Source organism: Protomyctophum bolini (genome assembly GCF_963924005.1).
Source record: "Protomyctophum bolini genome assembly, chromosome: 20".
In the NCBI taxonomy this organism is placed as follows: Eukaryota; Metazoa; Chordata; class Actinopteri; order Myctophiformes; family Myctophidae; genus Protomyctophum; species Protomyctophum bolini.
The window spans coordinates 13,362,755-13,378,680 of NC_137881.1; the positions used below are offsets into that span (position 1 = coordinate 13,362,755).

The 15,926-nt window shown below is 48.2% G+C and overlaps 1 protein-coding gene across 1 annotated transcript in view; it reads right to left on the reverse strand.

Moving 5' to 3' along the window:
• Window positions 1-2,084: 2,084 nt before the first annotated feature.
• gal3st3 (galactose-3-O-sulfotransferase 3) overlaps window positions 2,085-15,926 on the reverse strand; it is a 45,126-nt gene continuing 31,284 nt past the window's right edge. The window contains exons 2-5 of the mRNA XM_080792123.1: window positions 7,858-7,994; window positions 5,439-5,730; window positions 4,374-4,652; window positions 2,085-3,934 (exon numbers count right to left, since the gene is read on the reverse strand). Coding sequence (XP_080648249.1) covers window positions 3,104-3,934; window positions 4,374-4,652; window positions 5,439-5,730; window positions 7,858-7,940 — 1,485 coding nt within the window. The 5' untranslated portion in view covers window positions 7,941-7,994 and the 3' untranslated portion in view covers window positions 2,085-3,103. The remainder of the gene's footprint in view (window positions 3,935-4,373; window positions 4,653-5,438; window positions 5,731-7,857; window positions 7,995-15,926) is intronic.

Below are 15,926 nucleotides of genomic sequence, written 5' to 3' on the forward strand. Positions count from 1 at the left end.
GTCCACATACTGTACACTGTAGAAACAAAAAGGGCACATTGCTGTCCAGAGGGCAAGGGCAGGTGGTGCTCTAGCACCCCTAGTGTCTATCTGTGCACACCACTGGTAAAATGATACCGTTCCTAGTTACACTTCAGTTCCATACTGTATATTGTATATAGGCCTACTTAAGTTCATATCCGTACCTCAATCCTCCAGGTCCTCATAGCTTACACATTTATCCCAGTAAGACCAACAGAGTCCTGTGGGTTTGCTTTGTAATTACTGCAGCCTACAACAATACTGCCACCAAAAGCTTGTGCGTGCGTTTGTCTGTGTGTGTGCGCGTGTGTGTGTGTGTGTGTGTGTGTGTGTGTGTGTGTGTGTGTGCGCGCGTGGTGGCGGCTAAACACTTTCACCTAATCAAATGAAGAGAGAGAATCTCAAAGCGAGTGCACTTTATGTCAATGTGCATCCCCCCTCCCCCCTCCCCCCCAGAAGTGGCTTATTTTGCGCTTTGCTAAAACATAATAATTCAAAAATAAATATATAATAGTTTGTGACGTGCCTTGTTCAGTTTTATATGGTCTTTAAGAGGCGTCTGGTCAACATGTTGCACTAAATTAATGGCAAAACACAGTCTTTGACCAGTGTTTCATGATACAAAAAAATAACATTAGAAATACAGCAATGGAAATTGTGAAATCCCAATAATAAATAAATACAAACTTTCAACAGCACCTGCACACACACACACACACACACACACACACACACACACACACACACACACACACACACACACACACACACACACACACAGAGACCCGCCCATGGCACCCCACCCAGAGCAAAATAATGACTTCAAGTTAGGGCCGGCTGCTAAATAAATAAGATCATTTTTATTTCAAGCTTTTGCCTCGATTTCGAAAAAAGATTTCTTTGTTCTATGTTTTTGTCGAATTCCTGGGCCAGTAATCCAATATTTTGAACGGTCTGTGGCCTAATCAATGCTTTATCAAATTAGGGGGCCCTTGAAAATCATAAAAGTTGAGAACCACTGTCTTACTCTTAAAGTAAACCACACCAATGCAACTCATTGGGTTGCATTTGGTGTGGTTTACCTTTGAAACAGTTTTGTCCCAACCCGACCCTTTGGTGTGGTTTGGGCTTTAAAGTGAGTAGAGATTTAAAAACTGAAATAAAAAAAAGGAAATTCTATCTTGCCCATTCTATCTCAGAAGAACGCTGGCATTGCATGGCATTGCATGGCATGGCATGGCGCTCCGTGGTCTCCTAATGAAAGCGTGGCTGCTGCCTGCCCTGCGCGGTGTAACCGGAGACCAGCGTCCAAAGAGGCGCCTTGAGACCGTGAGTGATTAAATATTCAAACTGCTTCGTTCGCTGCGGCTGTGCTCAGTGTCTCGGAGCCGGTCTGGTCCAGAATGCTGCTACGGTTGTCGTTGTTGTTGTTGGTTTTTTGGCGCGCTTGTGTGCGTGCGTGTGTGTGTGCGTTCGTGCGTGTGTGCGTGCGTATTATCTTACAGGGTTGGCTTGCTGGTGGAATAATAATGGCATCCACGCCATAAGAGATGTGACTAGATATCTTATTGCCATAACACACAAATGTGCGCACACACACGCGCACACACACGCGTACACACACACAGTGTCTGATTGCTCTATTCGTGCCTGGTGAGGGGGCGGCAGTGTGTCGGCGGCGGGGGGGGGGGGGGGGGGGGGGGGGGGTCAGAGTTATTCTGTGTACCTATATCGCTGAACCGGAGGACTTCTAGGAGGCATGAAAGGAGTGAGAGAAGAGATATAAGAGTGAGATATTCAAAGGTCTGACAGACAGAGTCCTCTGTGTGTGTGTGTGTGTGTGTGTGCATTCACACTCAGCATGATTTACACAGCCGTATAACAGCGTCTTCAGGTTGACCCCCCTCCTCCTCCCCAACCGCCCACACCCCCCTTTTCCTTTCCTCTCTCTCCTTTCTGCTTATTTTTGATCTATTTTCCGCTCACTCTGTCCCATCTGTCTCCCTCCTCCTCCTCCTCCTCCTCCTCCTCCTCCTCCCTCTCTCTCTCACTGTTCTCGCCTGTTCTCATCTGCCTGCCTGCCTCTCTCTCTCTCTCTCTCTCTCTCTCGGGGGCCGACGTACCAACCCGTATAAATCTGCATGCCGTATCCTCTGTGTTTGTCTTTCTAACGTGTTGTTTTTTCTCGCAGCGAGCGAGCGTGTGTCTTTCTGTTTTAAATTACATCCTAAAATGGTGCACATAATGAGGAGAGGGCAAAGAGATGAGAGTTAACGACCTAAAGTGGCATATGTTTGGAAGAGAGACATAGAATGAAAGTGAGTGTGTGTGTGTGTGTGTGTGTGTGTGTGTGAGAGAGAGAGAGAGAGAGAGAGAGGGAACGAATGAGACAGAAACATGATACTTGTCCAGTGTGGCACGCACAAAGCCCACTCTGTCTCTTACAATGGGCCTGATTTTGCCACTTCGCAATTGAGCCCCAGACACACAGACGGACGCGCACACATATGCACGCACGCACGCACATGCACACATGCACACACACACACACACACACACACACACACACACACACACACACACACACACAGCCATGCTTCAAAGTCTCAGACAACCTCTCAACCGCTCAAAAGAGCCATTCCCACTCCCTCCGCTGTTTGGACTTTGACATGTGCATTCAAAGCTCTGTCCCAGCAGGTCCACCTTTCTGTCATTGTCATGCCCTCGTATTGTGTTCTGTCCTGATATGAGCCCCAGATACGGTTCCACAGGCAGAAGAGTTTTATTCTGTCCTGATATGAGCCCCAGATACGGTTCCACAGGGAAGAAAGAGGGCCCGATGTTCGGTCCAAGTCCCAAAACCTGCTCGCTCAGGACCGGAGTGGACAGAGAGGAGACGACAGACATTCAACGTTCTAACTCCCAACATTTACAACCCTTTAAAAACCCCATGGCTGCGCCTCGTATATCCCAAGGCGTCAAGGAGGTCTCTATAGGACGCTGCAGTCTGCTGTCCACTCTCTCTCTATACCTACAGTCTCAGTCCGCTGCGTTCATATGTCTGGTTGTCCAGCCTTTTTTTTTACGAGGCCTGGGTCTGCAGTGACGATCTAAGCTGGGTGGTCCGACCCTGCTGGGGGGGGACTCCCCCCTGCGCGGGCTGCGGTGGCGTGCTGGTGGAGCCCCCCCCCTGCCCTCCCGGTGGGGGAGGGGGCGCGGCAGCGGGGGGGCTGTGGTGGACCCCCACCTGCAGGTGACGAGGCAGGACGGAGCGCAGCATGGCGGTCTGCTGCGCGGGAGGCTGCTGCGGCGGCCGCAGAGGGTAGCTCCGCCTGTAGCGCAGCGACTGCGAGCGCAGCAGGTTGCGTGTGTACTGCACCTCGGGCATGATGAGCTTGAGGCAGAGCTCCTGCTGCTGGACGGCGGACGGTGACCCCGCCCCCCCCGGCCCCCCGCCGCCACCGCCCTGGGCGCCGCTGAGGTTGGCCGTGCTGGGCAGGTCGTAGCCCACGATGTCCACCTTGGCGCTGGGCTGCCACGGCCGCAGGTCCTTGTTCTTGATCTGCGCCGCCGAGCGCAGCTGCGGCATGCGGCCGCCGAAGCAGCCGCGCATCAGCCGCTCCTGGGCGCGCCGCAGCAGCGCCACCTCGCGCGCCACGCAGGCCGGGCCCAGCGCCGCCAGCTTGCGCCACAGCGAGGCGTTGAAGTGGTCGTAGAGGCGCGCGTCCAGCCAGTTCCAGGCGCGGATCTTGGCGGGCAGCGCGGGCGTCAGGCTGCGCTTGGAGCCCGGCGTGCGCATGTTGAGCTTGACGTACAGCACGTCGTCCAGGTCCCAGGAGAGCAGGCGGCGCAGCAGCACCAGGGACTCGTCGAAGTGCTCGGCGATCATCACCAGCGAGAAGGAGCGCTCCACCTGCAGGCGGAGGAGAGAGATCACGTTGAGTCAGGGATGTACCATATTATCAAAGATCACGTTGAGTCAGGGATGTACCATATTATCAAAGATCACGTTGAGTCAGGGATGCACCATATTATCAAAGATCACGTTGAGTCAGGGGTGCACCATATTATCAAAGATCACGTTGAGTCAGGGATGCACCATATTATCAAAGATCACGTTGAGTCAGGGATGCACCATATTATCAAAGATCACGTTGAGTCAGGGGTGCACCATATTATCAAAGATCACGTTGAGTCAGGGGTGCACCATATTATCGGAAGAGACTAATGACTTAGTTTTCCAAATTTGCTGTAAAAAAAACAACACTGCTGGATCGCAAGACACATTTCAGTGCAACAAACTGACAATAAAGTACTATATATTATCATATCATTATCATTGCTATCATCACCTCCGCCACGAAGGCGCGTGCGTATGCCTGGTCCATGGCCGGCCGGTCCTTGTCGCCACCGAGGTCGAAGGTCAAGGTGTTGCGTGCGTACATGGAGTCCTTCTCGTCTGCGCGGTAGTAGCGCCACGGCTCCTCCAGGAAGGCCTCCAGCGAGCCGTTGGGGACGCGCTTGAAGCTCTGGCAGTACTGGTTGTAGTAGCTGAACAGAGACTCGAACATGGCGCCCGGCTCGCGCACGATGGTCACGTAGACTGTGTCGTTGGGCATGAGGCGCGCCACCTGTAGAGTAAAGTATAGTGAATAAAGTCAGTTAGTTGCTGCGAGAGTTCGAGGTCTAACCAATATCAGCATGGGATCCCTGGATCGCTGCCCTCCACAATTTCCTATCCAACATCAGGTTTTTGAGCTCTGCAGTGTTGTCAGCCAAGCTGTCGCGCCGCAGAACGTCTATATAGGTGGTACGCTTCTTTCCCCTCCTGGCTTTGCCCTGGGTTGGCTCCCATAGGCTCAATTTACTTGCCTCAGGTTCTGGGTGCCTGACGCAGTGCCCTGCCAGCCTCATCCTTCTCTCTCTGACTTTGTCCGTGACCCGTGGTAGGTCCCCATAGAGGTCCACATTTCTGTCCGTCCGGAATAAGTGAGTAAGTAAAGTGGAATGAGTTGCCCAAAAACATTAAAACTGTACCAGCTCATCACTTTTTTTTAAACCCATTTTGACCTGAGGTGAGATTAAAAAAAATGTGTCTTCTAAATCCTAAAAGGTTTTAAGAAAATCCTTATGTTTCTATGTCAGACTGCAACCTTTTTCATGTCAAGGACCCCCAGAATTATCTGTATTTGGCCATGGACCCCCCATCTGAAAATACGTTGTTCCAGGGACCCCCAAAGATTTTTTTTAAAATAGCAAATCGAGTGCCGCGCTATGAGCTTGTAGATCTGCTATTTTTCAATAGCTAAAGTATAACAATGCTTAAAACAACCAAAAGGGGTGTTTTAACGTGTATTTTCTGTACATGTAAAAAAACATTGTCATAATGAATAAACGTAATCAACACTAATCCCGACCTCGGCGCGGTCGAAGCGCATGTGGCTGGTGATGATGTTGGCGGGCAGCGTGTGCGGGTGCACGAAGTGCGCGGCGAAGGCGCGCGGGTAGCAGAACTGGTGGACGCAGGCCTGCACGGGCAGCGCCACCGTCAGGTTGTTGCGCTCGCCGAAGCGGAACAGCAGGTTCTGCATGGTGGTGCTGGCCGTCTTGTGCGTCTTCAGGAAGGCCACGTTGGCGTGCTTGGGCCTCAGGCCGGGGGAGGGGTGGGAGCGCAGCGCCGGGCAGCCCAGGTGGAGAGCCTCCATGGTCCTGGAGAGAGAGGGTTTCATTATCCCATTTAGTCATGAGGCCCATTGTGAAAAGAAAGGCTTCTAAATCCTAATAGTTTTCTGACAAACCTATGTTTCTATACTCAGTGGTGCTCAACCATCTTCATGTCAAGGACCCCCACAGTTATCTGTATTTGGCCACGGACCCCCAGTCTGAAGACAGACTTTTGGTGTGTCGGCTAAGCGTGCACGGCACCACGCCGTTTCAGCTTGTCGAAAAGTAACACTTTAATTATAATACAATTATAATACATCTGCATTTCTTATAATTGAGGCATCTGCTAAGCAAGCAGAGAGAGAGAGAGAGAGAGAGAGAGAGAGAGCAGCATAAACTAGATGCCGAAAACATAGAACCTGTTTTTAAAACCGAGAGTTTAACAGAGATGGGCGATATTACTTTTTCTTTTAAACAGTCAGAAACTGAACGTGTCATGGTCTGGCTCTCTGCCTGGCTATTTCCCTCTTTCTGTATCTCTCCCCCTGCCCACTTCTGTCTGTCCTTCCACCTGGGCAGCTCCCAGTCCTAGTAGTTACCTTAGAGTATATATGAATAGAGACGGCACCCGGAGGAAACCGAATTTGGTATTGCAGCGCTGGGCCAAACACATGAACGCGTTACACGCTGGTCGGTTGACTCATTGCACACGTTCATGATGACACGTGAACGCTGTTTCATACGTGAACGCTGAACGCGTGCAATGATAGTCAGCGGCCAGCGCGTTCATGTGTTTGGCCCAATCAATCCCAGAACGCACTCTGTTCCTACCCGGAAGGAGGAGTGAAATCGCCTCATGAGCTTTTGAGCAACTTAATGCAAGTGGATGGAAGGAGAAATCCAGTGCCGTCTCTATTAATATATACTCTAAGGACTCATTGCACACACACACACACACACTCACTCACTCACTCACTCACTCACTCACTCACTCACTCACTCACTCACTCACTCAGTCTGTCAGAACATAAGTCATTGTCAGGTGCTCAACTTGGGTGTGATCTACTGTATTATCCTACTGTACCTAGTGGTTCTCGTTCCGTGAGGTTTTTGCATTTTCTGGACTTCCTGTATTTTTTTTGCCTTGTGCTTTGTTTAGTTTCTCCTTTTTGGACTTCCTAGTTTTCTGCTTTGTACTTTTTTAAACGTTTGGCCTTTTTTGCTCTCCCGAGTTACTGCTTGCAAATACTATTTTGAATTTTGATGGTATAAGCTAAGCTGACTTTCTGCTTTAACAAATCACTTTATTTTGAAACTACTTTTCTTGTGGGCTCTGCATTTTGGGTTCAGTTCATTCTGCTACCGTGACAGAACGAGAGAAATAAGGAGTTGGAAAGATATGATGGTTTTAGACTCTAGAAGAGGACAATTAGTATGCAGAGAAGTAAGGAGAACGAGAGAAATAAGGAGTTGGAAAGATATGATGGTTTTAGACTCTAGAAGAGGACAATTAGTATGCAGAGAAGTGCCCACGGAATGCAGACAAAAGGAAAAGAGATGAAGGACGGAGGAAGAAGACATTAGCCAAGCAGGAACGATGAAAGAGCGGCAGAGCAATGGCCTGTCAGATTTCTATAAAGCTCTCTCTCTTTTATAATTGGTCCCTGGACCTTATACAGGAGCACGGCATCCTGCGAGAGGAACTCTCTCACATCTCCATATCTGGCAGCTATTAGAACAACGACGCCTCGATCTGCCGCGTGAAAGTTCATTTCACTACAAACAACACGATAACAGGACATTTCATTCCCCACCCACATGGCAATTATAGTGTTATGCAGATGTATAAGATGAGTGTGTGTGTGTGTGTGTGTGTGTGTGTGTGTGTGTGTGTGTGTGTGTGTGTGTGTGTGTGTGTGTGTGTGTGTGTGTGTGTGTGTGTGTGTGTGTGTGTGTGTGTGTGTGTGTGTGTGTGTGTGTGTGTGTGTGTGTGTGTGTGTGTGTGTGTGTGTGTCAGGTATAGTACCAAGGGGTCTCTCTTCTTCTGGGTCAGGTTGCCCAGGTTGTAAGTGTGTGTTCGTGCGGTGACTCACCAGCTCAGGTGTGTGTGTATGCGCATGCATGCGTGTGTATGTATGTATGCGCGCGTGTGCGGTCAGTGCGGTCACTCACCAGCTCAGGTGACCTCCGTGGTGCAGCAGGAGGCTGACCGTACTGACGGCCACGACCGCCAGGAAGATCTTTTTCTGAGACATGCTCCTGTCCGTCCGTCCGTCTGTCTCACTGACCGTCTGTCTGTGTCACTGCCTCTGTAGGAGGAAGAGGAGAGAGGAGTGAGAGAGCTTCACACTATGCGGGAGAGACAGAGAGAGAGAGAGAGAGAGAGAGAGAGAGAGGGGGGAAGTGAGATGGACTCACAAACAATGGGACTGGACAAATGCAAAGCTATAGAGCAGTGATTTTCAAACCTTTGCGTGCCAACAAGGGCCCTCAACTTTGAATGTATTTGGCTGCGGCTATATTGGTATATGCAAATGACAGACAGACGTCACAAAAGGGGATGACGGAGGGAGGGAGTGTGGGTGGGCGGACGGACGGACGGGAGGTAGAGTGAGAATAGAAAAAGAGGACAGGTGGAGGTGTAATAATAATAAGCGAGAGAAATGGACAGAGTGCGCAGGGGGGGGGGGGGGGGGGGGGGGGGATGGGGGGGCAGTGGGGGGGAGGAGACCAGCTGGTTGCAGAACGGGCCGTGAAAATGGGAGAGAGGCGAGGAATTATAGGGAGAGAACACGAGGAGAAAGGCTGGTGGAGAGGGAAAGATGAAAGGAGGCGGAGGTGGAGGTGCAACCAAGTGGAGAGAGAGAGAGAGAGACAAAAGGTGAATATGAAAGCGAGGGAGGCAAAGATTTATTCAACAAAGCAATTGCTGCGTCCGAACAGAGGTGGGAGGCGTGAGCGTGGACCATGCAGGGACGGACGCGCAGAGAATGTCAGAGAGGCAGTAGGGGCTGAAATTCTCTAAAACCTTTTGTTGGTCAAAAATAGAGAAAATAGCTGATCTATACAAGCTCAACAACGCGTCGCACCGCGACACGTTGAGAGCTTGTAGATCATCTATTTTTGGGGCAGACGATAATTCTCAGACGACAATTCTCTCTCCACCCAAAATGCTGCGTTTGCGTTCAGGAGAGTTTGGAAAAAAGGCGACAATTCTCCTGAATGCTGCCCTTCGGGTACGGCATGGAAAGGAAAGTGGGGTCCTTTTGCATTTCTTTCACCAAATGCTGCCCATGGTCTGGACTGGAGAGGGCAGTTTTTTTACAGACTGCTAAAAGGGCAGGGTCTGAAGCCCCCTTTGTGGTCTGTGTGCACGTGCCTGGCGTGGACCCGCACCGGGCTTTGGATTTTTTTCCCCATTTTTTGCACGCTAACCCGTTTAGACCTGGGAACGATTCTACAAAATGTCTTCTAAATCCTGACAGTTTCCTGAAAAACCATATGTTTCTATGTCAGTGCTTTTCAAACTATTTCAGGACCCCCAGAATTATATGTATTTTGCCGCCGACCCCCATCTGAAAATATGTTGTTCCAGCGAACAACAGAAGCAAAGATTTGAGTTTAAAATGTTCGCTCTGAAAGAATATATATTCCAAATTAGCTCCACATTTTCACGATTTAAAAAAGAATATCAGACCTACAAGCTCGTACGAGCTTGTAGATCTGCTATTTTTCAATAGCTAAAGTATAACACACCAAAAGGGGTTCCCGTTCAGAATGGGCTAATAACACAGCGAGCGCTGAAGGCCTCATTACCTTAATACCTTCCATTAACAGCGTTTGGTTCACCTCACTCAGTGTGTTTTTTCTCCTCCTCCGCAGCTCCAACAAAACCCCGCCTCCGCACAGGCGGCCCATTACAGCTTCACTTCGGTCATGACGAGCCATAATGCACTGACCGACCCGGGTTTAATTTCGTCGACTGATGACTAATGGCGAGAAAATGTCTGTCAACTATACCTTTTTTTTCCCACTGACAATAAACTATATCTACACTTTCGTCAACAAATAAAAACCAGGGACTGGACTGACTGAGATCCAGTAAAACTAAAAGACAGTTTATGTTTGGTTTGCACTCATAACTGATCTACAAGCTTATTTTCAGCATGCAACCAAGTGTAAAATAAGCCAAAAACGACCTGACAAAATAAAACTAAAAGTAGACTAAAATTAAAACATTTCAAGATGACTAAAATATGACTAAAACCTAACCGACCGACCATGCACACGCTACAGATCAACTCCTGCTCACGGATCGCATGACTCTCCCCGTCACCCTGACCCACGCCAAGCCAAACGCTGCATTCCAAGCCCCTCTCTCTCCCCCTGTGGCCCCTCACTTGCATGGCAGTGGGTTGACGTCTCTCTTCAGTGACATACATATAGCCCGCCCCCCCAGTCACATGCCAGTGTGCACAGCTCCTATTATGCCGTCAAGTAACGGTTGTTTTCTCTTATCCGAGGTGTGTTAACAGCAGTGGGACCCCCGAAGGACCACTGTGTTCCGTTCCGGGACGCAGAGACAAAATGTTTTTATAATCGTCATGCCCCCCCCGCCCCTATAAGCCTATAAGCACAGTACAGTACTGTATGAACACCCTATACCTGGCAGGTGAAAACAAGATTAGCATTTGAATGCCTGATCTGCATGTGTACAAGAGGACAGGGAACATGCGCCACTCCCCACAGTGAGGACAAAAGGTGCGTTCAGACTTGGATGGTTAGAGCAAAGACGTGAATTGCTCGAACGGGCAAAAATAATAATATTTTATATACATTAGCTATTCGCATATAGATGCCAGGTGATGTGAGCCTGTAGATCGGCTATATTTTTAAACCATGTTGAAAAAGAAAACAATAATCTTGTATGGGGGTCACTCCATGGCACAACATATTTTCAGATTGGGGGGCAAATTACATATTAATGTGGGGGTCGGTGACATTAAAATGTGTGACAAACGCCGGTGAAACGAGCCCCCTAAAGCCAGGAAATGTTCAGCGTCAAGCTCTTTTACCCTCTGGGGTCATCACGTGCAACAGGAGCCCTGAGGGCTTGTAGACTAACTGTTTCTTTGACTGGAGAAGCTCCATGCTTTATGAGTCATGCAACCCTTTGCCCGCGGGGCAGCTTACCGTGAGCCATTAAGACCTGAGGGCCATTCCACCAATGCCTTCTATACATCAGTCTTTCTCATGCCTTCCAGACTTTTCAATATATCTTTTTTTCAAAAATAGCAGATGTGCAAGTGATGTATGCATTATGTGAGCTTGCATATCTGCTCTGTTTTGGGTGCTTGTAGATCTACTATTTTCGGCATGCAACCAAGTGAAAAATGACTTATACTGGATCTCGTCCACTAGTCCCATACTAACATTTAGTCTAGTTTTTGTTGACAAAATTGTCAATATATTTAGTTTTAGTCACCATAGCTTAGTTTTAATTTAGTTTCCATTTAGTTTCGTCAGTGAAAAAAGGTAGTCGACGATTTCCCCCGGATTTTAATGGGGTTATGTGTATTTGCAGTGGTAAATCAATCAATCAATCAATCAATCAATCAATCTTAGGAAATGTAGTTATTATGAAACAAAACGTTCTAAATCTTTACTCTCAACTGTTGCTTAACCTTTTAACGATCTATTCTTTCGTGCAAAGCGACTTTGGTTACTTAAAAAAAGCACTATATAAATCCGAGCTCATTATTATTATTATTATTACTAACTTGAGGTTGTTTGAATTTCCAAACTCAAAGCCAACAAAACCGAGAAAGAAAAACCAACAAACAGCAATTAATTAATTTCTACAGACATCGTGGTGGGAAACAGGCTATAACAGGCAGAGCGATAAAACGTCTTAAAAGCTCTGCTAACAACAGAACACACACTGACAATTATGGGCGATTATTGTGCGTTGATGGGCAATTTGTTTTTTAACATTCGGATTTGAGGTATAGGCCTTTTTTATTGCAGAACGCAATTTAATCCATTCTGAGAGGGAACCCATTTTGGTGTTTTAGATATTATTTAATAATTTAGCTATTGAAAAATAGCAGATCTACAATCTCATGTATAGAGCCCTGGGGGACTCCTGTCCATGGGGTTTAAGTCATTGCTGACTGTAAGAGAGATGAGGCGAAATAAATCAGCTCATTTTAGATTTTCACCATATTTAAAAGCCAGAGAACAGCTGGGATTGTACTGCTTCAGTAGGATAACACAAACACGCACGCAAGCATGCACGCACGCACATACATACACAACTGAAGCTCAAATACACACATGCACTTAAAACGCTTACACAAAAACCCACCAACCCACACACACACACACACACACACACACACACACACACACACACACACACACACACACACACACACACACACACACACACACACAGTAATGCATTCTGATGTTCTGCTTTATAGCTGTTTTTATAGCAGTCCTATAGTAGTATACACTCTACATAGTTTGGTTGGCTGGAAATGTCTCACACCTTTTCATGTCAAGGATCCCCAATTGTTGCTCTAGTAAAGATGCGTTTAGCCTTTAGGTGTGTTTAGCCACAGTCCCAGACTCCCAGCCTTACTCATCTGCCAAGAAAAAAGCCTGGTCACAACCTAAGGCAGAGAGAAAAGCCTGGTCACAACCTAAGGCAGAGAGAAAATCCTGGTCACAACCTAAGACAGAGAGAAAAGCCTGGTCACAACCTAAGGCAGAGAGAAAAGCCTGGTCACAACCTAAGGCAGAGAGAAAAGCCTGGTCACAACCTAAGGCAGAGAGAAAAGCCTGGTCACAACCTAAGACAGAGAGAAAAGCCTGGTCACAGCCTAAGGCAGAGAGAAAAGCCTTGTCACAACCTAAGACAGAGAGAAAAGCCTGGTCACAACCTAAGACAGAGAGAAAAGCCTGGTCACAACCTAAGACAGAGAGAAAAGCCTGGTCACAACCTAAGGCAGAGAGAAAAGCCTGGTCACAACCTAAGGCAGAGAGAAAAGCCTGGTCACAACCTAAGGCAGAGAGAAAAGCCTGGTCACAACCTAAGACAGAGAGAAAAGCCTGGTCACAGCCTAAGGCAGAGAGAAAAGCCTGGTCACAACCTAAGACAGAGAGAAAAGCCTGGTCACAACCTAAGACAGAGAGAAAAGCCTGGTCACAACCTAAGACAGAGAGAAAAGCCTGGTCACAACCTAAGGCAGAGAGAAAAGCCTGGTCACAACCTAAGGCAGAGAGAAAAGCCTGGTCACAACCTAAGGCAGAGAGAAAAGCCTGGTCACAACCTAAGACAGAGAGAAAAGCCTGGTCACAGCCTAAGGCAGAGAGAAAAGCCTGGTCACAACCTAAGACAGAGAGAAAAGCCTGGTCACAACCTAAGACAGAGAGAAAAGCCTGGTCACAACCTAAGACAGAGAGAAAAGCCTGGTCACAACCTAAGACAGAGAGAAAAGCCTGCACATAACCTAAGACAGAGAGAAAAGCCTGGTCACAACCTAAGACAGAGAGAAAAGCCTGGTCACAACCTAAGACAGAGAGAAAAGCCTGGTCACAACCTAAGGCAGAGAGAAAAGCCTGGTCACAGCCTGGAGTGTATCGGCGGAAGTGTCTGGCAGTGTCCGTCAGATGTATTTCCCCCCGGATATGATATTCTTTTGACAAATCACACTTCCGCCAAAATCCTGCAACTTCCTCCTACCTACTGTATATACCAGCACCAGCACCCTTCTAAAGACCCCTATATACCAGCACCAGCACCCTTCTAAAGACCCCTATATACCAGCACCAGCACCCTTAATTTTAAAGACCAAACCAGGCCACGGCTGATGTTAGCCGCAGATAGGAGGCCGCTGGCACAAAGGAGCCTGGCTGGCAGTAGGAACTACCGCTCCCCTTTCTTAAGGGGTAAGAGGAGCTGCATCTTATAGCGTGTGTGTGTGTGTGTGTGTGTGTGTGTGTGTGTGTGTGTGTGTGTGCACGTGCGTGCGCTCGCTCGACGGGACGGAGGTAGATCAGGTATCATTGAGAGTTAATAAGAAAAGGATTTAAGTGGCTTTCAGTCGACAGACACGATTCTAAAACCCACCCCCCCTCCCTCTGTCTCTCCCCTCCTGTCCCCTTTTAGTGTCCCCTGTTGCACTCTCCTTGTGCCTCCTCCTCCTCCTCTACCCACCTAGTCTGTGCTCCTCCTCTTCCTCCTATTCTTCTTCTCCTCTCTTATCTGGTCTCCTCTTCTTTCCTTTCCTCTCCTCTCGTCACCTGTGTGACTCCTGTCGTGTACTCGGATCACCTCCTGTCCTGTCCTGTCCTCTCTGCTCCGCTATACTTTCTCTTTCCTCTCGCAGTGCGTGTAGTTCTGCTCTGTGCCAGAACTACACTCTCTCTCTCTCTCTCTCTGGTAAGCATGGGCTCTTTAATTAAAAAGGCCTGATTAGGTTTCTTTAACGATCGAGTGAAGATATGACAGCATAGAGGGACGAAATGTGATCCCTCTGTTAACGGACTGATTTAGGAGAGGGAGGGAGAGCGAGGCAGGGAGGGGGAGAGAGAGAGAGAGCCAGATACAAATTCTTTAAAGAGAGTTTGTACAATACTGTAACTAAGCATAATTTTCTCTTTCGATTGTGTGTGCCTGGTTACGTGAGTATCGAAGGAAGGAAGGTAGGAAGGAAGGATTTAGATAGATAGCTAGCTAGATGGATGGATAATTAGATGTTGTTGTATTCCATGAAAAGAAAAGCTATTGTCGACACTATTTCCCACAAACTTACTTTGAACCCTCATAGAAACAGTCATTACACATGCAGGCATGCGCACGCACACGCGCACACACATGCACGCACGCACACACACACAGTGCTGATTCCAGTCTAATGAGGTTATTAGAGGTTCCTCCAGGGCAGAGGCAGATGTTTGCCTCCATAATAACCCTGTCATCCCCCCCCCCGCCCCCTGACCTCTGAGCCCTGAGCCCGAGACCCTGCATGACCCCGTGCCGCTTCTGTTACTGTTCGGAACAATGAGCACGCGCACGCACACACACACGCGTGCACGTAAACATTATTCAAAAAAGTGTGTTAGTGAGTTTGCTAACGCACTGGACCATGCAGGGCTAACATTAACAACAACGCAACGGAGTGGTGGTTTATTTTCCGAGGGGCACAGGCTAAAACAGAGGGGTGTTGCTGGCCTTAGAAGTGGACGATATATCGACATATTGATTGATTGATGATATTTCTATATTACGATACCGTTGTCTTTTTGCGATACTGATATTGTGCATATTCAATACCTCGATCACACACACACAATATATTGTGTAGTCTTACTGTATACACACACACACACACACACACACACACACACACACACACACATGCATGTTCAATAACGATATATTGTGTAGTCTTACTGTACACACACACACACACACACACACACACACACACACCCACACACACACGACATGTACACACGCGCAAACACACCCTCCCATATGGTTCCAGGACTGTTGATCCCATCCCATGTTCGTGACTCGTGCTCTGTTGTGTTTGGAAGAATATGAGATGAAAAAATATATGATATAGCAGCTTCAATCCGCAATAGAATACCGGGGGGGCAAGTGTGAGAGAGAGAGAGAGAGAGAGAGAGAGAGATACAGACAGACAGGGAGAGAGAGAGGGGGCAAGGTGACATCATGTGCAATATGTTTTTTCCATCTTTCACAATACACTATGTTCAGCTTAGATGCTCTCTCACACTTGAGTGCGCTCACACACACACGCGCGCGCACACACACACACACACACACACACACACACACACACACACACACACACACACACACACACACACACACACACACACACACACACACACACACAAAGCTGCTGTCTGCAGCACCCATGCCCCAGAGCTATGGGCAAAACCACAACATGCCATCTAATACCCCTAACTCCACCCTACCCTACCCTACTCCACCCCACTCCCCCACCCACCACATCAAAACATGTGTAGCATCAACAACATGAAGCTTTAACAACATCAAGTCCACCATCCATATTCTCTCCATTAGCCAAAAATAGCAGATCTACAAGCGCTAAATCTACGTCTACTCTAGAGGGTTTAAGTGGTTACCTGATGGTAACATTAATCTGTACTAGACCGGTGCCCGGCTGTAGAGCACCGAG